The 22,678-nt window shown below is 57.4% G+C and overlaps 3 protein-coding genes across 7 annotated transcripts; all 3 read left to right on the top strand.

Annotated features, from left to right (window-relative positions):
• Positions 1-2,662: 2,662 nt before the first annotated feature.
• On the top strand, positions 2,663-5,243 carry LOC141749385 (antigen-presenting glycoprotein CD1d-like). Its single transcript, XM_074602774.1, has 6 exons — positions 2,663-2,870; positions 3,193-3,450; positions 3,609-3,890; positions 4,002-4,286; positions 4,393-4,483; positions 4,655-5,243. The coding sequence occupies exons 1-6, from the start codon at positions 2,795-2,797 to the stop codon at positions 4,713-4,715; spliced, it is 1,053 nt and encodes a 350-aa protein (XP_074458875.1). The 5' UTR covers positions 2,663-2,794; the 3' UTR covers positions 4,716-5,243.
• A 3,950-nt stretch (positions 5,244-9,193) lies between these two features.
• On the top strand, positions 9,194-12,954 carry LOC141749493 (T-cell surface glycoprotein CD1b-3-like). 5 transcript variants are annotated; one of them, XM_074603065.1, is made up of 6 exons: positions 9,194-9,354; positions 10,004-10,240; positions 10,602-10,862; positions 11,443-12,120; positions 12,242-12,338; positions 12,472-12,655. In XM_074603065.1, exons 3-6 carry the CDS (start codon positions 10,775-10,777, stop codon positions 12,515-12,517), a joined length of 909 nt encoding a protein of 302 aa, XP_074459166.1. In that variant the 5' UTR covers positions 9,194-9,354; positions 10,004-10,240; positions 10,602-10,774; the 3' UTR covers positions 12,518-12,655. The 5 variants fall into 5 exon arrangements, with proteins under 5 accessions (XP_074459166.1, XP_074459165.1, XP_074459164.1 ...); XM_074603064.1 differs by lacking the exon at positions 10,004-10,240 and having other exon boundaries at positions 9,231-9,354; positions 10,605-10,862; positions 11,443-11,724; positions 11,836-12,120; positions 12,472-12,954; XM_074603063.1 differs by lacking the exon at positions 10,004-10,240 and having other exon boundaries at positions 9,249-9,354; positions 11,443-11,724; positions 11,836-12,120; positions 12,472-12,954.
• LOC141749494 (antigen-presenting glycoprotein CD1d-like) lies at positions 12,924-18,747 on the top strand. The gene is made up of 6 exons (XM_074603066.1): positions 12,924-14,562; positions 15,713-15,970; positions 17,605-17,886; positions 17,998-18,282; positions 18,434-18,530; positions 18,653-18,747. The coding sequence occupies exons 1-6, from the start codon at positions 14,487-14,489 to the stop codon at positions 18,657-18,659; spliced, it is 1,005 nt and encodes a 334-aa protein (XP_074459167.1). The 5' UTR covers positions 12,924-14,486; the 3' UTR covers positions 18,660-18,747.
• The last annotated feature ends 3,931 nt before the right edge of the window (positions 18,748-22,678 follow it).

Genomic DNA, 22,678 nt, shown 5'->3' with positions numbered 1-22,678 from the left:
TCCATCGACACTTAGTGAAGAGAAGCAGGCAGTTCTCAGGTATGATTCATGCCGTTCTTGGGAAAAATAACTTTGAAAGTGCAAGGCTTCTCAGCCTAAAATTTATCAGTCGATCAAAGCCGATTTGACTAGTCGGACAGTTTACTTAATGGGATATAAAACCAGTTTATAGTTTGGATCACTTAAACCACTGAGAAAAATGTCTCATTTCACAAAAAGGACAAAATAACTTAGCATCACTGGGGACAAAGAATGAGGTCTTCAACTGATGTGAAACTGGTATAGCTCCAGCAAAGAGCAAGTGGCCAAGACTGACAAATAAATCATTCTTCACGTACAAAACCTCCCCAGGCAGTCCTAGGGTAAAACCACTGTATGCTCTTGACATACGTCAATGGTGTGTCCATGGTGTCAAGGACAGGCTGTTCTGCAAGGGAAGGTGAGCTAGGAACTGAGGGTGACAGCAAGGGAGTAAGGTTGTTACATCACCAACAAGGAGCCAGGAAGTCAAACCAGCAAACTGGGGGTAAGAATCAGGTTTGGAAATGGTAACCAGCATCAGCCGGGAGTCCAGTGATCACCCAGCAAATCTGAGGTGACAATTCAGATCCACTCAAGCCAATGGGACAGGACTGGTGTCAGGAATGGAGAAGTACAAGACTTGCAGCAGACAGAGCTGAAGCATAGCTCCTGTGTAGCTCCTACACAGATGGGAGCCAAGGACAAGATTCTCGGTTAAAAGCAGTTCCCAAGTGGAGGTGAGGTTATGACCAGGTTTCTTAATGACATCTGTCATCAGCAAGCCATCCTAAAGCTTAATTTGAAAGATGGAAGTGCACTGCAGTCCCTCATAAATGTAACTTCTATCTTACTATGGTGAATATGCACCAACCCCAATAAAACCTCAGACAAACAGTCATCCAGTTCAAGCCATTGTAGCTGTACTGCTGTAAAGAATTGTATTGGTGCCATTTCTGGGTCTGCCAGGCCACCACAGCATCCCTACTTCTCCATGGAGCAGCTCCACAGAAGGGAAGGGGTTTCCTTGTCTCCCCATGTCTGACTCAGTGTCATGGGATGCTGTAGCTCAGCCCGCAGCAGCCCCATATGGGGCTTCCCCATGTCCCCACCACAGCTGGGGACATCTGAGATGAAGACGTGGCGCGGGGACACCTTGGAGGGGTCACATGGCACCCTGCCACATTTCAGAGGGAACATCTCTGCCCTGGTTGTGTTTGGAGGTAATCAGGGCGTCCCATCTCAAACTTCCCCTTGGCTTCCCGTTTCAGTTCTGCCTTTGACCACAACATGGGCACCCCCAGGAAAGGGGAAGAGAAACTGCAGGGCGAGGGGATGCACCAGGGGACAGCCGGGGACGAGCGGTGGGTAGGGGACATTGTGGGGGTGAGACCAGCTCTGGTCACCCCATTGACCCTCCAGTGCTGAACACTGGTCACAACGGGGACAGAGTAGGGGGATGGACTCCACCATTCCTGTTCCCATGGCCATGGGGGGACAGGGTTCCCCACCAAAGGTGGTGGTAAGGAAAGGGGAGAGCCAGGCTGCAGCCCAGCCCCAGGCCCCCTCCTGGGGCCGTTTGCGGGAGAGTTGGAGCTCCCCAGCACTGTGGGGTGCAGTTCCCAGGCCCCATGGCATGGATGGAGCTCCGTGGAAATGGGGAGGCTGTTCATCCGCAGCAGCCCTCTGAAATGGGCCTCGGGGTGAGGGGGACCGTGAACCAATCCCTGTCCCAACTTGGGGATCCTGCCTGGCCAAGTGCCACTGCTCCAAGTGTCTGATGACTGTCCGTGGAAAACAGACCCTTCCAGGCCCCGCAGCCCATCTCTCCCCTTGGGGACCATCACACTACAGCTGCTCCAGCCCATCCTCTTCCTGCATCCCCAGAGGAATTCCTGCAGTGGCCGCTTCCTCCAGCCCTGCCTGCACCCGTCCCCAACCCTGCAGCCCTGGGCCTGGAACTACTCGTCACCTCCTTCCTGGGGAGCCCCTTCCCCAGCATCAGGGCAGCGGTGCTGAGCAGTCGGGGGATATCACCAGCACTCCTCACTCTTCCCCCCCAGAGCCGTCCATGGCCACGGTCTTCGCCCGCACACCTGGCCCAGCTTTGCTCCTGCTGGTTTGACACATCACCAGCTAGCTTCTCCCTGCATCCCATCATGCGGGACGGCCGGGAGGTGGCATGGGGCCAACACACAGCCTGGGGGCATGGGGAGCCCAGGCATGTGGCCAGGCTGTGGGAATAGCGTTTGTCTCCTCTGCAGGAAAGACAGCCACGTAGGGGTGAACCTGCCCGGTTGAGTAGGCATCACAGAACGGATGGAGATGTCTGTGCTATGCAGGGCCAGACATGCCAGGCCCAAGTGGCAGCAAGAAACATTCCTGTCAGGGACAGTGGATGCTAATGGCCAGGTGGGACCTCCACCTGTAGTGGGGTTAGAAAAGTGGGGGCCCGCCACACTGCCCTGATTGTCAAGGTGCTGCTGCAGCCATGAGGGACCCCTCCTGCAGCCAGCGGGATGGACTTACTCCCACGCAAGTTCCCCAGTACTCACAGCCATACTCGGGGTGTCGCAGCCCAGCCCACCCCACGCAGGAGCCTTGGGTCCTCCCCAAAACCTCAGTACCAGCCTCATTGGCTGCCAGGGACAGCAGCACCAGTGGTGCTGCCCAAACAGAGCCACCCTGACAAGAAGTGTGTGGTCACATCTCTCACACCCCCTTCCTCCTGTCGCTGCACCCTCTACTGCATGCTTGGGACCTCGCTGCTGACACCATGCAGCCCCCTCACCGCTGCCTCCTCCTCCTTCTGCTCTACCTCCTCCTCTCTGGGACATGGGCAGACCTGGAGGGTAAGTGGGAGCCCTGGCTCATCCACATCTTCTCCCATGCCCCCATAGAACCCCATGGATGAGGGGCTTCCTGCTCCCCACCAGCCTTGGGCACTTGCCTCCTCACCCCTCCTTGTCCCCTGGTTTTAAACCTCCTCTCTGGTAGGGATGCAGCCACTGCAGCTGGGTGCAGGGGGTGGGAGCTGGGGCTGCCAAGGATGCAGGGGGCTTACTGTGGCCCACAGATCCCTGCAACCTCAAGGACCCGTCCCTCAGCCCCTCCACTTTCCCCAGCCCTCTCCTCTCACTCCCATCTCCCCCGGTCAACCTCTCTCTCATGTAGGAACCTTCACTGTCCGCCTGCTCCAAACGTCCACCTTCCAAAACACCTCCTTCGTGGACACAGAAGGGCTGGGGCTGCTGGAGGACATTGAGCTTGGTTCTATTGATAAGCACACCTGGACCATCCGCTTCCACCAGCCCTGGGTGCGCCCAGCCCTGCCCCGCAGTGACTGGGACACCATTCAGAACATGATCAGGATCTATTTGCAGAAGTTCAACCACCTGGTCAATGAAGGTGCCATGCAGAAGGATGTGCCCTGTGAGTACCTGATGTTCTCTGTGTCCCCTCTTCGAACAGTATCTGGGAAGCGGGGAAGGACCCAGCAGTGCTGGCACTGCACAGGAGATGCTGATCACGTCTGCAGGAAGGCAGTGCCAGCCCCTTATGCAAACTCTCCCTCCTCTCTGCTCCTCCAGACCCTTTCGTGGCCCAATGCGTGGCGGGCTGTGTGCTCTACCCCAACAGGACCTCCCGGGCCTTCGCCTATGTGGGCTACAATGGCCAGGACTTCCTCAGCTTCAACACGGACAATGTTACATGGCTGCTGTCCCAAGACACCGACCTGTCGCGCTACGTCCAGGCTGTTCTCCAGAACTATACTGCCTTTACTGAGATGGTGGAAGTCCTCTTCAACGATACCTGTGTTGACGACATGGAGGTGTTACTGGCCCATGGGAAGGCAGCTCTGGAGAGACAAGGTGAGACACCCCCCCTGACCCTGGCACGGCCACCGCAAAGCCCCCCACTCACTGGGGACAAAAGTGGTGCCCCACCAGGGCTCCCCCCACCCCTTTGCTCTCACACCCCAGAGATGCCCGTGGCCACGGTCTTCGCCCGCACACCCAGACCAGACCAGCTCCTGCTGGTTTGCCATGTCACCGGCTTCTACCCGCGGCCCATCAGCGTGGCCTGGCTGCGGGACGGCCAGGAGGTGCCACCAGGCCCGACGCTCAACACCAGCGCCATCCTGCCCAACGCCGACCTCACCTACCAGCTCCGCAGCATCCTGGCCGTGGCCCCCCGTGATGGGCACAGCTACGCCTGCCGCGTGCGGCACAGCAGCCTGGGCACGCGCAGCCTCCTCATCCCTTGGGGTAGGTGCCACCCACGGGGACAGGGATAGGACTCCTGAGCTGCCCTGCCCCACGGAATGGAGCAAAGCTGGGAAAGCTCATGGCAGCCTCTGCTTGTGTTTCTCAGGGAACTCGGAGGTGGTGCTGATCGCAGGGCTCGGGGCCGGGCTGCTGGCAGCTGTGGCTGCTATCACAGCGCTTTGGGTGTGGAGACGCAGGTGAGGCCCTTTCTGCCCCGTGGAGCTGCAGTGGGAGAGGAGGGGAGGAAATGCCCCAGGGGATGGCTGCACTTAGCAGCGAAGCTCCTGCTCCAACCCTGCCAGCTGCTGTCTGCACCCCATGAAACCTCTTGCATGGAGTACCTATGAGCAATCCCCCTCTCATTTCAGAAAGCACCAGCAGATGGAGGAATCGGAGTCCAGGAACTCCATCCTGAGCAAAGAAGCTTAGCCTGGAAGGGAGTCAACAGCCCCCGTTTCCTTCCACCACCCTCACAGGGACAAAAACTCTACCTTTTTCTGCTTCAGCAAAATTCTGGACACTGCTGAGTGCGAGATCAGCTCGACTCAGAGATGCAGGGGGGGAACCTGGGGGTATCCTGACCAGCTTCGATTTGCTAAGCAGACAAGGATGCAAGTCTGAGACCTTCTCACTCGTTACACATGATCACTTCTTACCTCGTGGCACTGTCCCATACACTCATGGAGGCTCTTTAGGGCACCCCAGTGCCCAGTTGCAATTTCTTCCAGTTCTGGTACAATAACACATTTATCCATAGGCAGTAAGCTGTGCCCTTCTACTGTCACTTTCTAGCGTTTTTTCCTAAAAGCTGCCTTTATTAACCATATTCCAGAACTTTTCCACACAGACTAACAACACCTGGCCACAAACCAGTGCTGAGTAACACTGAAGCTCTGATGTAATCTGTGGGAATTGCAGATGTGTATAAAATGAAATTAAAATGTTGATGTTTTCACTAAGAACGCGTGCCTTTCCTCAGGATTTGGATGGGCTTGGGGATATTTTGACCAGCTGCAAATGGAAGCTGGAGAACCACTGAATCATTTGGGCTAATTGCAGGAAACACCAAAGGAAAAAAAAGGATAAAAGAGTATTTGTGCATATACAAACACGTTCTTACATATTTCATGGAAATAAGCAACTGTGTACATGGGGGTAAAGTGCCCCCAAGCCTCCCAATTAAGGAGAAGAAGGAAGTGAATCTCCCATCAGAGACAGTGGAATTCAGACAGGCATAGGAAGGAAGTTAGTTCGTGCTCCCAATCAACCACACTCTTGAATGTTCTTCAAAAGGCTTGGTTTCACAGGACAACTTCCTGGCAAAGTTGCACGGGAAAAGTCTCTGGCAGCTACGTGTGAGCCAACTATCTACTGAGTCAGAAGAAAACCTGGCTGGCCTATGGCCACATCCACCACAACTCCGCTGGGGCGGCTTCTCCCCTGGCCAAACCCTATGACCCACAGTGCTGCAGGCAGGACTGGATTTCCCTGACGCTCAGAGTCAACCGCCGGCACTGCAGGGCTCAAGGGTCTCCCTGCAGGAGAAGGGATGCTGCATCTCTCCCAGACCTCGCTGAGCTAGGACAGACAGATGAATCTTTCAGCTGCAGGTAGGGCTCACCTCGGGGCTGGGAGCCCGCAGTCTCAGCATCAACAGGGCACATGGGGCAATTCGTCTCCCAGATGGAGGGAAACACCCTGCAGCACTCATGGGACGTGGCAGGATGAAGCTCACCCAACAAACCTGGAGAGCGGATGCAGCCGGTGAGCAAACATGGTAAGAAAAGGTGGTCATGTGTATGATCTCCCAAGAGAACCTACAATAACACTGTCACGGTTTGGTCTCAGATGGTGACAAAGAACCACGTGCCGCTCGCTCGAACTCCCCCCCTCCACGGGGAAGGATCAGAAGAAAAAGGCAAAACTCATGGGTTGAGACAAAGGCAGTTAAACACAACAGCAGAGGGAACAAGAAAACAACAACAATAACACGAATAGAGGAATGTACAAACACGAACCGCTCACCGACTGGACCCTGAACGCCCCAGCCCGCTCCCCCCGGCAGCTCACACTGGGCATGGCTCCCATGGGATGGAATACCTGTGTCCCTGCCAGAGCCTGGGGGGAATTAACCCTGTCCCTGCCGGAACCAGGACAAACACACACAAACACCCGGGCATTTCGAGAGGTCTGTTTATGCGTTTCGTCCCAGCCCTAGAGACACTGCAGCCCTGCCCACCCCACCCCAACTCACCCAGGCATGGCTCTGGGGGTGTGGAATTTGGATAACGAGGTGGAGTCTCTGTGCTCAAAGAGCAATTCAGACTGGCTTTGCTATCTCTTGTGCAGCCCAGGGGAGTGAAGCCTTGTCTGGCTCCCACAGGAAATACAAATAACGGTAGTCTCGGGGAGCCAGGACAGCCCTGCTTTTTGTCAGCAAAGACCATAAAATCAAGATAACAGAGACTTTGTGTAGTTCTTTGTTTCTCCGATAATTGACCTTTGCCTCATTACCTGTGGAATGCATATGAAAGTTGACACCCCTGTATATGCTAATGAAGATTTTAGAGATCACGCTAAACGTACATGACCACAGCACTCATCTCTCTACCCAAGGCATACTACAGATCACCTAGGGGAGGGAAACCTCATAATTTTGGGGATGAAAGGATGGAGAAAATGCCTGTTAAACTGGGAGAGACGAAACTTGATACCTGACACACCAGTCGACGGGCTGCGTTCTCTTCCTCCACCCCAGGCAGGGACGCCTTTCGGGGTAAGCGCTGCGCCCTTCACCCTCTGGGGAATGTTACCGCAGGTTGTTGTACTATCGTTATTTTTGCTAGCAATATCAACTTTAACTAATTAGCGCCGTTGTAGTCAGTGAATTCTTTAATGACGATCTCAAGTCTGTTTCTGTCGCTCTCAACAAAATAACTTATTATGATTACTTGTGAATCTGATTCAGTGGAAGTCCTTTGGTGGGACTCTGACAGACAGATATCGGAACTGTTATTATTTTTGCTACACTAATTTTGATTATTTTCAAATCTGACTCAGTGAAAGTCCTTTGATGGGACTCTGATAGCAAATCAGTGAAAGTCCTGGGAGTCTGTCAGACAAATATCAAAACTTTTAATGCGACAGGGGGTTACAGCCCTCACCCGAGGGGAGACCAGAGATTCATTGGGTATGTGAGGACCAATGGTCACATGAAGTGTTACTGCAAAGTGCTACAGTCATCTCGGGAGGGACAGTGAGGACCAGTGGTCACCTGTGAGGACTGTAAGAACCAATGTCACCTGACGGGACTGTGAGGACCAATGATCTGTGTGGACAAACAGTCCCCTGCCCCCTTTGGCCATCTGCTGACCAAAGGAAGTGACGATATCAAGGAGGAGAAAGTTGAGACCTCTGCTATAGCAAGGAAGAAAGTGCAAAAAGCCAACAAAAACATGAGGACAAGTACATTCAATAGAGATGAGGAAGAGCTAAAGAAGAACTTCTGGTCCACTGCAACAGTGGGAGATATCTGGAGAAAATTTGGAGTGGGTTGAACACATCATGAGCACCTGCAAAAACAGATGCTTGCTCCTGCCCCATCAGGTACTCAGCTACCAGTGACCCCCACATGCACCTGCAGAAGCCAGAGGCCTGCTAATGGCCTATCAGCTGCTCAGCAAGAAGTGACAGTCATCCTAGGGGGAACCGTGAGGACAAATGGTCACCTCATAAGACTGCATGGACAAATATCCCCCTACCCCTTCCCTCACTGGCCACGCCATGGCTGCGCTTTGTCATCCCACCAGATAAACACTCTCCTCTAACACCAGCACTGGTGGAACCGCTGGGAGGGATGTGGACATTGTGGTGGCATGGCCGGATATCCCCTGAGTGATGCCAAGGTGACCTGCTGGGGAAGTGGGACTGTTGGTGCCATTTCTGGGCCTGCCAAGCCACCAGAGCATCTCCACTTCTTCATGGGACAGCTCCATGGAAGGGAAGGGGTTCAGTGTTAGGAGGTTAGCGGAGCACGCCCCCTCAAACTTCCCCTTGGCTGTGGTTTCAGTTCTGCCTTTGACCACAACATGGGCACCCCAAGAAAGGGGAAGAGAAACTGCAGGGCGAGGGGATGCACCAGGGGACAGCCGGGGACGAGCGGTGGGTAGGGGACATTGTGGGGGTGAGACCAGCTCTGGTCACCCCGTTGACCCTCCAGTGCTGAACACTGGTCACAATGGGGACAGAGTAGGGGGAGGGACTCCACCATTCCTGTTCCCATGGCCATGGGGGGACAGGGTTCCCCACCAAAGGTGGTGGTAAGGAAAGGGGAGAGCCAGGCTGCAGCCCAGCCCCAGGCCCTCTCCTGGGGCCGTTTGCGGGAGAGTTGGAGCTCCCCAGCAGTGTTCCCGCAGCCATGGGCTCGGCAGGAACTGCTTGTCACCTCCTCCCTGGGGAGCCCCGTTGCAGGAGGAGCCTGAGCTGGAGGTGCTGGGGCAGAGCGAGGGGGAAAGCAGTTCTTCTCCCCACGTGGGGCTGAGAGGACAGCGGCTCTCTTTCTCCAGTCAGGGCTGAAACCCAAAAGCCACCATCACCTCCTTTGGAGCTGGTACATCCCACAAGAATGGGGATACGGACGAGGTACCATCGGTGGGGAGGGGGAGTCGGGGGACCCAGCTCAGGTCCTTGAGCAGCCGTTTTCTCCCAGTGTGATTCCTCCCTTTCTATGCCCTCTCCTCCTGGCCGGACTCTCCCCAGCCCCAGCCTTTCACAGCACTTCAGGCTCAAGACCTTATTTCAGCTTTCCTCCCTGCCACTCATCCCCAGCCCCCTGCCTGGGGCCTCTGGGGCCCTCCCTGACACATCTGCACTGGTTTCATTGGCGGAGAGCCACCGCCGTGGCTGCTGGGATGGGTTGACGCGTGGGACCCAACGGGTGCTTCCTCCTCCTGCAGTCACTGCTGCTGCTGCTGCTTCAGCCTTGCTGTGTGCACCATGCAGCCCCCTCACCTCCTCCTCTTCCTCTTTCTCACCCTTCTCCTCCCTGGGACGTGGGCAGACCCAGAGGGTAAGTGGGAGCACTGGCTCACCCCAACCGCTCTTGCCCCCCTGGCAGAGGACCCCACAGGTTCCTCAGGGGAGGCATGGCCAGGCCACAGTCCCCTGCTTGGGGGGGATGGTCCCCAGCATCAAAGGGCCACCCTCCCCTCCATGATGCAGCACCCAAAGGTGCCCTGTCCCTGCCCACCCTCTCTGTTCCTGCCTCCAGCTCCGGGCTTCATGCCCCACCGGCTCCAGCACAGAGGTTCAGGCACCCAAGCAGAAGTGGGACCAGGGGTCCCCAGCGAGGCCTGGGGTGTTGGGGTTCTCCCAAAGTTGCCTTCCTCCTACAAGGAGCCCGTGGGTGCTGGGGGGGGTCTCAGCTCCATGTGGTGCTGTGGGCCCCTTCCAGCATCCCCATTTGTTGGGGAACTGCACCTGCGAGAGGGCGTTTTGCATGATGCCATTGCACAGAGCATTTCCCCACAACCCCGTGAGACCTCAGGTTTCTTAGGGGAGAAGCAGCAGCAGACATTGAAATGCGGGATTGATCTCTGGGCTGGGCTACTCTCCTGCCCCTGTCAGGGTTTGGTCTCCTTGAGTTGCCGATGCTGCCGAATCTGGATGAAATGCCCTTTCTCCTCCTCTGTCCTCCATGTCCTCTGTGCCGTGTGCAGGTCTAGGTCCTGGCATGGGCGCTTCTTCTGGGGGAAGCATCACCCCAGATAAGCACTGAGGTGCCCACCACACAGACAGACAGCAGACGCCGGGCAGGACGGAGGCAGGGAGGGGACAAGCTGCCTGAAATGCTGTACGGCAGAGAAATACCTCACTGAAAGTAAAATAGAGAAGAACAAAGAGCATCGGGGACAGAGGAAGTTCAGACAGGAAAGCAACCCTGAGCGGGCGAGGAGGTGAGAGTCCAGAGAAGACATGCCTGAGTGCAGGCCGATGGGGATCCCTGGGGTGTGGGGTGAAGAGCGTAGAATCATAGAATGGTTTGGTTTAGAAGGGACCTTTAAAGGTCATCTAGCCCAATCTCCCTGCAGTGAGCAGGGACATCTTCAGGTTGCTCAGAGCCTTGTCCAGCCTGATCTTGAATGTTACCAGGGATGGGGCATCTACCACCTCTCTGGGCAACCTGGGCCAGTGCTTCACCACCCTCAGTGTAAAAAAATGTCTTCCTTATACCTAGTCTGAACCCCATTTCCCCTCCAGCCCCCGCACTCCTCTCCTCTTTCCTGCATCCCTTTCCATCCCCATCCTCTTTCCCAGCAGAGACACAGGTTCTCCAGTTGCTCCAGACCATCCTCTTCACCAATGTCAGCTCTGCTGAGGTGTTCGGGGTGACTCTCCTGGGGGATGTGCCCATCTATGCGCTGGATCCTGCCGACCGGAGCCTCCGCTTCCACTGGCCGTGGTCCCGACAGGCTGCAACCGAGGGTGATATGGGGAAGATAAAGTCACATTTAAAAGTCGCTCTGCGCAATATGGTCCGATACGTGCATGAAGTGGCGCAGAAGGTGCAACTGGACTGTGAGTACGGGGACAATCCAAGCCAGAGCCCCAGTCCCTTTCCCCGGGTTCCAGGTGTGCCCTCTTCCCCACCACGCTGGCATTTGTAGGGTCTCATAGGGTCCAACAGCTCCTGAAAGGGCAATGGGAAATGCTGTGGCTGACAGGGCACAGGGCTAGCGGGGGTGGGGAGAGCAGCGCACCAAAAACAACCCTCAGGGCTGCTGCCATCTGGCACAGGGGAACCCGTCTGCACACTGGGGAGCTGCGACCAAATTTATGGGGGCTGCAGGACCTGTACAGCGCAGATTAGGGAAAAGGAAAGTTGGGTGACTTTTGGGAAAGAGAAATATTTTGGGGGGCAACGTTCTGTTTGAGCAATTGCCCTGTGATAACTGGTCCCATATCCACTCCAGCCTTCCAAGGGGACTGAAGCCATGCAGGGTGTCCCGGGGCTCCCTGAAGCATGGCCCCATGCCCCGCTGCCCATTTCACCCTGCTGCCCATAGCACCCCCTCATGCGCCTCCAGTCAAATCCTGCCTTGTGCCACCCATGTTCCACACACTCACGGGATTTCTCCACCGGCTCTGCCTTTGGCAGACCCATTGGTGATACAGAGCCGTGCGGGCTGTGTGCTGCACCCCAATAGGACAAGCTGGGGTTTCATGGATGTTGGGGAGGGTGGCAGAGACCTCATAGCTTTTGAGGTGGAGAGGCAGCGCTGGGAGCCCCGGCAGATGTCCTCGCTAGCAGAGCTGATCAGCAAGTCCCTCAACAGCAAAAAGGCAGTCACGAGTCTCCTGGAGCACCTCCTCTCCATCTCCTGCCAGAGCCACATCCTCGCCCTGTGCAGGTACGGGAGGGCTGATCTGGAAAGACAAGGTGAGACACCCCCCCCGATCTTGTCACGGCCACCGCAAAGCCCCCCACTCACTGGGGACAAAAGTGGTGCCCCACCAGGGCTCCCCCCACCCCTTTGCTCTCACACCCCAGAGATGCCCGTGGCCACGGTCTTCGCCCGCACGCCCAGACCAGACCAGCTCCTGCTGGTTTGCCATGTCACCGGCTTCTACCCGCGGCCCATCAGCGTGGCCTGGCTGCGGGACGGCCAGGAGGTGCCACCAGGCCCGACGCTCAACACCAGCGCCATCCTGCCCAACGCCGACCTCACCTACCAGCTCCGCAGCGTCCTGGCCGTGGCCCCCCGTGATGGGCACAGCTACGCCTGCCGCGTGCGGCACCGCAGCCTGGGCACGCGCAGCCTCCTCATCCCTTGGGGTAGGTGCCACCCATGGGGATGGGGCACAGGGTGCAGGTAGCAGCCACTGGCCCTGCAAGGGGCAGCTCCTGCCTGGTGCTGCCACACTCACATGCCCACCCTCTTCTCTCCCTGTTCCAGAAAACCACAGTGGAGCTCCAACCACCAGCATCACCATCGCAGTGCTTCTTCTTGTGGCTGCAGCCTCTGCTGGGGGATTTTGGTGGTGGAAGCGCAGGTGAGGTCTCCCTCCCACCATCCCCTCTCAGGTTTCTGGGCAGATGGATCAGGCCAGGGACTGCAGCAGCAGCAGCTGATGCAGCAATGAATTCCCCGGCCCTGAGCGTGGCTCACTGTGGACCCCCTTGCAGAAAAGGTGATGAGACCACATGGGAGACCCAGGAATTCATGATTTGACGCCTGGCTGCCTCCCCACCAATGAGCTCCCTTGCCACCAGCTCTCCTGGCTCATCTCATCTCCCATCCCTGACCACCAGCACCTACAGGCGTTTGCTCTGGAAAACCACCGCATTAAACAGCTACAAACCTCCCTAGCTGCAAGTGGCTCCTGTGGTTCTCACCCTCCTTCCCCCTCAGGAGGTCCCCCCAGGAAGCACCGCCAGCGCACTGCAGAATCCCCACACTGCGGCCAGGAAGACTTTCCCTTTTCCTGGACACTGGCCCATGTCCCTGGCATGTCAGGAGAAGCAATGCCTCCCCCAGCCTCTCCCACCTCTCGGCATCTCCATGGCCAGTGTCCGTCCCTGGCAGAAGGGCAGTGACAACCTGGGGCCAGACCAGCGTGGGGCTGCTGAGTGGGATGGAGGATGGAGCAGTCCACAAACCAGGGAGAGATGGAGCGATTTGAGCTGTTTTGCTGAGGAGAAAGGGGAAGGGAGGACCCAAGTGACCTCTCCAATCCCCTGACACCAGGAGCCATTTCGAGCAGGTGCGAAGCCGCTCTGGCTCCAGTGCTGATCTCCCCCTCTGTCTGGGATGGGTTTGGATCAGGATCTCCTCCCCTCCTGACTCCTGCCCCCACACCCGACTCCTGCCCCTGCAAAAGCTGGAGGGATTGGGGGCCAGTCACCCTCCGAATAAGGGAGATCGCTCAGCAATTATCGTCATGAGCAAAACAGACTCAGCTTTAGGAAATTAATCAAATTTATTGCCAATCAAAATCAGGTACGATAATGAGAAATAAAATGTCTAAAAGCATCTTCCCCCAACCCCTCCCTTCTTCCTGGGCTGCACTTCACTCTTGACTTCTCTGCCTCCTACTCACAGGTGGCACAGCGTGATGGGGAATGGGGACTGCCATCAGTTTATTATGCATTGTCTCTGTTGCTCCTTCCTCCTCACCCTGCTCCAGCATGGGGTCCCACCCACAGGAGACAGTCCTTCACAAACTGCTCCAGCATGGGTCCTTCCCATTGGCTGCAGTTCTTCACAAACTGCTCCAGCGTGGGTGTTTTCTACAGGGTGCAGTCCCTCCGGGAACAGACTGCTCCAGCACGGGTCCCACATGGGGTCACAAGTCCTGCCAGGAGCCTGCTCCAGCATAGGCTCTCCACGGGATCACAGCCACCTTCAGGCACATCCACCTGCTCCAGCGCGGGGTGCTCCATGGGCACCATGGTCCTTCACCATGGGCTGCACAGGCACCACGCCTGGAGCATCTCCGCCTCCTCCTTCGTCGCTGACTTTGGTGTCTCCATAGTTTTTTCTGTCACATATTCTCACTTCTCTCTCCCAGCTGCTGTTGTGCAGCAGTTTTTACCCCTTCTTAAATATGCTATCGCAGAGGAACTACCAACATCGCTGACTGGCTCATCCTCGGCCAGCGGCGAGTGTGTCTTGCAGCTGTCTGGAACTGGTTCTGTTGGACATGGGGGCAGCTTCTGGCATCTTCTCCCAGAAGCCACCCCAGCAGGCTTCCTGCTACCAAAACCTTGCCGCATAAACCCAGTGCTCTCTGCCAGGGGTCTACAGAGTAAAGTCCTGGGCGGTACCATGGGAGAAGGCAAAGGCCACTATGGGCTGGACTCAGACTACATCTCCTTGGGTGCCAGGGTGCTGTTGTAGCTGGGAGGGATGCCCACTGCAGCTGACTTTGCACCCACGCAAATCCCCTGGCAGTCACAGCCACTGGCCAGAGCGTCCCAGCCCTCCACCAGCCACACCATCTCTCCCTGGGGAACACACCCAGCCAGGCCCTCCCCAAAACCTCAGCACCAGCCTCATTGGCTACAGGAGCCACGCAATGACACTGCCACTGCCAGAGCTGCACAGGCAGAGCAGCCCTGGGGAGAAGTAGGCAGTCACGGCTTCCGTGGCCCCTTCCTCCTCTTGCTTCATTTGCTCCTGCACACCTGCTGCCGGCACCATGCAGCCTCCTCGCCGCCTCCTCCTCCTCCTCCTCTTTCTCCTGCTTCTTCCTGCGATGTGGGCAGATCCAGAGGGTAAGTGAGAGCCCTGCCTCACCCCCACCTGCTCCCATTGCTGCACTGCGGGACCCCACAGAGCTGGCAGGGGGTGGGCACAGACAGGCCACTGGCCCCATCATCAGTGGGACAACCCCCACCCCACAGCACCCAAAGCTGCCCCATCCTTGCCCACCTGCTTGGCATTCCCTGCCCCACACCATCCTGCCCAGCCCAGCACCACCGGCACGGGAGTTCAGCCGCCTGAGCAGCCATGGGGCAAGGAGTCCCTAAGCCAGGCCTGGGGTGCCGGGGTGCCCCCAAAGATGCCTTCCTCCTGCAAGGAGCCTGCAGGCAGCAGGCGTTCTCAGCCCTTCACGGCACAACAGCCCTGCACTGGGCTCCAACCCCTTGAGCAGGTCCTGGGCATCGCCCTTTGCCTGCAGGAGCATTTCTCTTGCATTCAAAGGGTCCCTGAATCCTCTACATTCTCCCCCTGTGAAACAGCTGAAAGGTTCCTCCTGCAGCTACAACCAGCCCTGCACGCCCAGCCTGGGCTTGCCATTCCAGGGGCAGGCACTCCCCACACCCTGGCCAGGGGGGCACCCACTGCTCCAAAGCAGGCTTCATTCTGCCCTGCTTATTCTGCCAGATCCTCATTCAGCGCTGCAGCATCGAACTCAGTCCCCTGCCTCCTGTTAGGGTTCACCCTTGAGCATTTCCTGGGAGCCCTAAGCAGCGGTGAAATGCCCTTCCCTCCCAGCCCCCCAAGCCCCCGCAGCGTGTGCAGGTCTCCAGTGGATCCAGTTCCTGGCATGGGCACTCCTTGCCAGGGGAGGCATCAACCCAAACCGTCACCAAGGTTCCCCCTACCATCCCTGCCATGCGGCTAAGTGACAGCTTAGAGAGAGGGACAGACCCTGGGGAGGTGGGTGGCTAAAAAAAGGAAAGTAGAGGAGAAGCGGGGAGAGGCTGAGAGAGCCTGCCGAAGGAAACTGCAAACTGAGTAAAAACAGGGGATTTCCCCCGCCCTGCCCGTCTGCCCCATCTTGCCTTGCCTGTCCCCAGGGACACTATAAACCACCGTTCTTCCTAGGGCTGCCCACCAGCACTGGAACTGGCAGTCCCCGATCTCCTCCTTCATCCTCATGTACCCCAACGCTGCTTCCTCTCTCACCTCTCTCCACAGGCTCTTATAAACTCCACCTTTTCCAAACCTCCATCTTCCACAACACCAGCTTTGTGGACATTTCGGCCTGGGGCACTCTGGAGGACATTGTCTTTGTTACCCTGGAGAAATACACCTGGAACATCCTCTACCTATACCCATGGGTTTACCCATCCCTGCCTGCAGTAGAGTGGGAGAACCTCGAAAACCTGTTCAGGACCTATGTGCACAACTTCCCTCTGTCCCTGTCCAGTGACGCCAGGATGTTCCAGGCACCCTGTGAGTACCAGGTGCTCAGCACCTCCTCATCTATCGCAGGGAGCTGTGAGAATGAGCTCAGAGCCACCGCCAACGGCTTTCCAAAACCGGGGCTGCAGGAGGGAAGGGACTGGGGCTTCATCCTGCACCAGCAAAACCCCCGAACCACCCTGTCCTGTGCAGGGGTCACACGGGGCCATCCTGGGCCCCCACACAAACCTTGGCCGTGTTTAGCTTCACTTACACCCTCACACCAGCCGCACCTATTCCTCTCCAAGCACCCCAAATCCCACCGGAGAAGTCATCTGAGAAATGCAGTGGAGGGGCCTCTCCACTCCTGTCTGTGGGATGGGACACACAGAGCAAGCGCCTGGCCCTACAGGCTGGTGCAGTGCTGGATAACCAAGGGCAAGGTACCCTGCAGAGCGCCACAGTCCTCTTACTCGCCCAAACCCCACACCAACAACCCCTCTCAACAACACCCACCCCAACCCCGTGTCCTGTCACTCCCCCAGAGCAGTGCTCTGTGCTCGGCCAGGGCTCTCAACCCTGTTGTGGGCAGGGGGCAGCTTGAGGACAATGAGCTACAGGGTTAGGACAGGTTTCTCACACGCAGTTTCTACCGGGCGTAAAGCAGAGCAGTGACATGGGAGAATAGAATATAGAATACAGAATACAGAATATAGAACATAGAATGTAGACTAGTTCAGTTTAGTTCAGTTGGAAGGGACCTACAACGATCATCTAGTCCAACGGCCTGACCAATTCAGGGTTGACCAAAAGTTAATGCAAATTATTAAGGGCATTGTTCAAATGCCTCTTCAACACTGACGGGCTTGGGGCATCAACCACCTCTGTAAAGAAAAGTTTCCTCATGTCGAGTCTGAACCTACCCTGACGCAGTTTGAACCATTCTCATGCATCAAGTCCTTGGATCCCAAGGAGAAGAGATCAGCACCTCCCTCTCCACATCTCCTCCTCAGAAAGCTGTAGACATCAATGAGGTCGTCCCTCAGCCTTCTCTTCTCCAAACTAGACAAGCCCAGGGCCCTCAGCCACTCCTCATAGGATGGGCCTTCCAGCCCCTTCACCAGCTTTGTTGCCCTCCTCTGGGTGCATTCAAGGACCTTCACATCTCTCTTAAAGGGTGGGGCCCAGAACTGCACACAGTGCTCAAGGTGAGGCCGTACCAACACTAACTACAACATGGCAATCCCCTCTCTTGACCCGCTGGTTATACTGTGTTTGGTGCACCCCAGGATGTGGTTTGCCCTCTTGGGTCCTGCGGCTGGCTCAAACTGAACCTGCTCTTAGCCAGCACCCCCGGATACCTTTCTGCACTGTTGCTCAAAAAAGCATCGAATGCCCCCACTTTCTCTTCATCCCTGTTAGTCAGTTGACAATCTTCAACAAGTATCGGTCCAATATTTTCTTTAGACCTCTTGCTATTAATGCACTTTAAAAAAAACCCTTCTTCTTGCCTGACAGCCTGAAACACTGGCCAGTTTCAGCTGTAATTGAGCTTTGGCCTTTCGTGTCTTCTCCCTGGGGAGAATGACTTGGGGTGCAGAGGGAGTGGGAAAAGGGTTGTGCTCAAAGAAGCAGGTGCAATTTAGGGCTCCAGCTGCACTCATGATGACCATTGTTCCCCCCAGACCCCTTTGTGTTCCAGTGCACGGCCGGCTGCGACTTGTATCCCAATGGCTCCTATACCAAATTCTACCATGTCGCCTACAACGCCCATAACTTCCTCAGCTTCAATGCAGATAAGAGCCGCTGGGAGAGACAGCAGGAGAGCGAGCTGGCGGCACAAGTTGAGGGGCAGTTCAACAACTTCACCGTCTTCTCTGACACCCTGCAGCACCTTCTCAATGTCACCTGTGTTGACCACATGAAGAAATTCATCGAGTATGGGAAGGCATCTCTGGAGAGACAAGGTGAGACACCCCCCCTGACCCTGGCACGGCCACTGCAGAGCCCCCCACTCACTGGGGACAAAAGTGGTGCCCCACCAGGGCTCCCCCCACCCCTTTGCTCTCACACCCCAGAGATGCCCGTGGCCACGGTCTTCGCCCGCACACCCAGACCAGACCAGCTCCTGCTGGTTTGCCATGTCACCGGCTTCTACCCGCGGCCCATCAGCGTGGCCTGGCTGCGGGACGGCCAGGAGGTGCCACCAGGCCCGACGCTCAACACCAGCGCCATCCTGCCCAACGCCGACCTCACCTACCAGCTCCGCAGCGTCCTGGCCGTGGCCCCCCGTGATGGGCACAGCTACGCCTGCCGCGTGCGGCACCGCAGCCTGGGCACGCGCAGCCTCCTCATCCCTTGGGGTAGGTGCCACCCACGGGGATGGGGCACAGGGTGCAGACAGAGGCCCGTGACCCCATGCAGGTGCCTGGAGGATGGTGGGTCAGGCTCCTATGGCAGCTCCAGCCATAGCCTCCTGTGCACCTGTACCTCTCGCTCTCCTCTCTCCTCCAGGCAGCTCCAAGGTAGCTCTCAGTGTCGGCATCACCATTGTGGTCCTGCTGGCCATTGCTGCAGCCCTCGCTGGGGCCATCTGGCACTACAGGCGCAGGTGAGGTCTCCTCCTCGCACAGCTGCACCAGCCCCATCAGCTCCAGACCATGGCAGGTGGGAGCTGCCTGGCCAGGTCTGCCTGCTCTTGTCCAGCCTCACTCACCTCCTCCTCTCCTGCAGGAGCTGAGAGCACGGGACACACCACACCAGGGATTCCCCAGTGCCACACTGGCCCCCGACATCTCCCTGATAATAAATAGCTAATTAACACCACCATGCAATGTGGAAACTCCTGGTGTGCCATGCCCAGCGCCCGCAAGCACAGGGCATCACACAGCTCCTGACCACCCCAGGACAGATGGGAAGAGCCTCAGTGCAGCGCAGGGGCATGCCTGCGCTCCTCATCCAAGGGCGAACCACTGGAACAGCCCCCCCAACACCAGCAGGGTGTCCCTGGCCCCAGCCCCTAATCCTGGAGGGCATCAGGCTCCCCACGAGGCAGCAGGACTCAGACATTGCCGACGCAGGCTGGGGCAGGGATGCAGCAGGGCGAAGGAGCACCGTCTTCCCCCCACTCACCCTCCTGGGGGCACGTCAGCGCCTCTGCACCAGATCCCAGGCCCTGCTGACAGCAGGCGTGGGGCCAGCACACAGCCTGGGGGCACGGGGAGCCCAGGCACATGTCAGGCTGTGGGAACGGGGTTTGCCTCCCCCATGGGACATACCGCCACACTGGGGCAAATCCACCCAGTTCAGTGCTGGGGGCAGCAGCACGGAGGGGACAGAGATGTCTGTGCCACGCAGGGCCAGGCTCTCTGGGCACGAGTGGCAGCAAAGGACCTTCCCATCAGGGACAGCGGAGGCAGCCCGTAGCCAGGCAGCGACCCACCTGCACCGAGGGCAGGAAAGAGGGGCCGGGTCACCCGCACCGCCCCAGGTGCCAGGGTGCCGCCGTGGCCATGGGGGACCCCACCTCTAGCCAGGCGGATGGCCTTGCTCCCACCCTAATTCCCCGAGCACTTGTGGCCACAGGCCAGGGTTCTCCAGCCCGGCCTTCCCCTCCTGCTGTGTGACCCCACGGGCCAGGGACACCCCCTCACCCGCCCACCCAGGCACTCGCCCTCACCCCCCTCCTCACCCCGCTTCCAACCCCGCCCCCGTCCCTCCCCCCACCCTCAGCACCCTTCCCTCTCGCCCCCCCACCGCCGGTCCTGGCGCTGGCTGCCTTCCTCACCCCAAACCGCCCCTTCCCACTTCCCCTTCCACAGCCCCACCCGTCCCTCCTCTGTCCCCACGGGTCCCTTCCTCCTCCCCACAAGTCCCCGTGCCCCCACCCCATGGCGCGAAGCCCAGACGGGGACTGCGCCCGAGCGTCCCGCCAATGGCGACCCGTACTGCACCTGACGTCATCAGGCACCGGGCGGACGAGGGGTGAGTGTGGCGGGGGTGGGGAAGAGGGCTGCGGGAAGCCCCCCGGCCTGACCCAGACCCAGACCCACCCCCCGGATCCCTCCAGCAGCCCCCGGCTCCATCCAAACCCCAGCGCCCCACGACAAGCAACCCCAGGGCTTCCCCCTCTCCCTCCACCCCTTCACGCCCGCGTCCAGCCCTCAGCTTCCCCCAGCACTCCGGGGCCACGGATGATCCCCGGGGGTTTCCATCCCGGTCCTCCTTGTTGGCTCTCTGTGTGTTCCTCCGTCCCATAGCCCAGTATCCTCTGCCAGGCAGGGGTGAAGGCAGCAGGGATGACTGCACTGCCTTTAGGTCTGCGGGGACGCCTTCCTCCCTTCCCGAGGAGCCCTGGCTCCAGCACGGGGACACCCTCCTTCCCTGAGCAGGATGAGCACAGCCCACCCTGACTGACCACAGGGCTCTCCCGCCATGGAGGACAAGCACGGCAGGCACCATGTGGGAGATCCCGGGGGCGTGGGGCAATCATGTCAGCAGTCCCTGAAACAGGTGAGCAGAGCGACAGCAGGAGAAGCTCCATGCAATTGCTCACCCTTGGAGGACAGACCAGCAGCATCTGGTCCCTGGTGCTCGCACACGTGCTCAGCGAGCTTGACTGCGACATTGGCTTCTTCAAGCAAACGTTTGGACAGATTGTGCACGCCTTCATAATCAATAGGTGATAACTTAAACTTGACCTTCTTGAACATGCCCAGCACAAGGTCCTCCAGTGCTTCCAAAAGGATGTCCTAGGAATTCACCTCTCCTGCTGTCCCATGATGAAAAAAATACCCTGGAAAAAGGCAGGACTTTAAAAATTAATTCTCTCCCAAGACCGCAGAGCTGCTTTGAGCCCTTTCCTGCAGCCCCTGCTGTTGTCCCTACATGAGGGTTCTCCGCCTGCGGTGCAAGAGCCAATCCGCACACTGAGTCGAGATACTTGGTTTTGTTCCAGTTCTGCAGAATTGGGTGCCGGCCATTTAACAACAGCCAGCACACCTCACATTTCAAACCACCCAATAGTCATAACGATAAAATACAGCTGATTGGTCAATAATGATTCATTCGCCACTCCTAACTCTACATATGCATCTAGAGCTCATTTTTAAAACGTTTCGGGAGGTTACCTCATTAGCATGCTCATTATTCACAAAGGGGGATGTATTTTAGCATCATAATTACCCAAGGTTAGTTCTGAATACGCTCTTGGCTCAAATTTGGTCCAGAAGTTCTCATTTTGCTGTCTTCTGTCTAAGTCAGCAACTGCAAAAGAACACGTAAGACACATTTGTTCCGTTTCACAGCCTAGTCAAGGTTAAGTACATTCCTCGATGCCTCAACCATGTCCCCACCCAAACTTCTTGATCAACTTCTAACTTTGTTCTTTAGACATCACTGCCTCAGTGGAAGGGCTGACGCACGGAGTCAGGCTGTGATGGAGCTGCAGCAGCACCCCGCCATGCCATGCATATAAACCAGAGAGAGGAGCACCCAAGGAACCTCCGGGTCCTTCTGCAGGGACAGTCACTGTGGCAGGGCCGGGGCTGTACCCTCCATGGTTCTGGAGGCCGCGCTTAGCCCAGGAATAGCAGCGTGTCTCTAGGACCCTTACATACAGCATCTTTCCCAGCCAAGGGGCAGCAGCAGTGCTCAGGGAGCCTTGAACACAGCAGCATGCCAATCAGCCAGGAGAGCGGTGGAGATCAGAGACACGTGCCCAGAGCAGTCGGGCTCCAGTCGCGCACAGCATTCCCACTGACAGTACAACAGCCAGGCCCTGGGGTGCAGGCACACGGCTGTGTGCTCAACCTGCGTGCTCACTGGTGGAGCTCCATGGAGCAGTGGCTCCATCCCCAGGAGGCTGCAGCCCTCACCCAAAGCAGCATTCCTCCCTGGGGTAGCCCTGGGCATGCTGGCTCACAGCAGTGGAACCAGGCACGGCGCACCAGAGGGGCTTGGGGATGCACACCCCCAGCAGCGTTCATTTCCATCATGGGAGCACCAGCGGGATTCGGAGCCCTCGTACACAGAAGCTCTCCCATCCCTGCAAGGCAAGATGGCTCGAGGACTTTGCATTGCATATCGTTTTCCTCAACAACACTGCAACAGCAGGCCTCAGGAAGCCTCAGTGATCCCATCAGCATGAGACCAGTGGTGACTGAGGACCTGGGGACTGGCTTGTGCAGGTGATTGTGATGTCACTGGTGGGTGAGCAGCTGATAGGTCAGGTGTGGGAACTTGGCTTGTGAAGGTTCTTGTGGTGTCACTGGTGGGTGAGCAGCTGATAGGTCAGGTGTGGGAACTTGGCTTGTGAAGGTTCTTGTGGTGTCACTGGTGGGTGAGCAGCTGATAGGTCAGGTGTGGGAACTTGGCTTGTGAAGGTTCTTGTGATGTCACTGGTGGGTGAGCAGCTAAGAGGGCAGGAGCAAGCCCCTATCTCGTGTCATGCTTATGAGGTCACTGACGGATGAGTAGCTTTTAGAGCAGGAGCAGGCGCCTGGCTTTTGTAGATGCTTGTGAGTTCACCAGTGGCTGAGTAGATGATAAGAGCAGGCCCCGGCTTGGGCGGGTTCTTGCGAGGTCACTGGTGGCTGAGGAGCTTTGCAGGTTGGGAGAACTCTTGCATGTCCGCTTCCAGTCTGGCCACTTCTGCAGGTGCGGTAATTCTGCAGGAATCCCATTTCTTATACCAATGCTTGGGGAAATTTTTATTGTACCTCTTGCGGTGAATTAAACACACTTTTGTGCTTAAGTTTA

This window comes from Larus michahellis, chromosome 10, assembly GCF_964199755.1.
Source record: "Larus michahellis chromosome 10, bLarMic1.1, whole genome shotgun sequence".
Taxonomy (NCBI): Eukaryota; Metazoa; Chordata; class Aves; order Charadriiformes; family Laridae; genus Larus; species Larus michahellis.
Note: the sequence above shows the minus strand (reverse complement) of the source record. Positions and strands in the feature narration are given on the sequence as shown.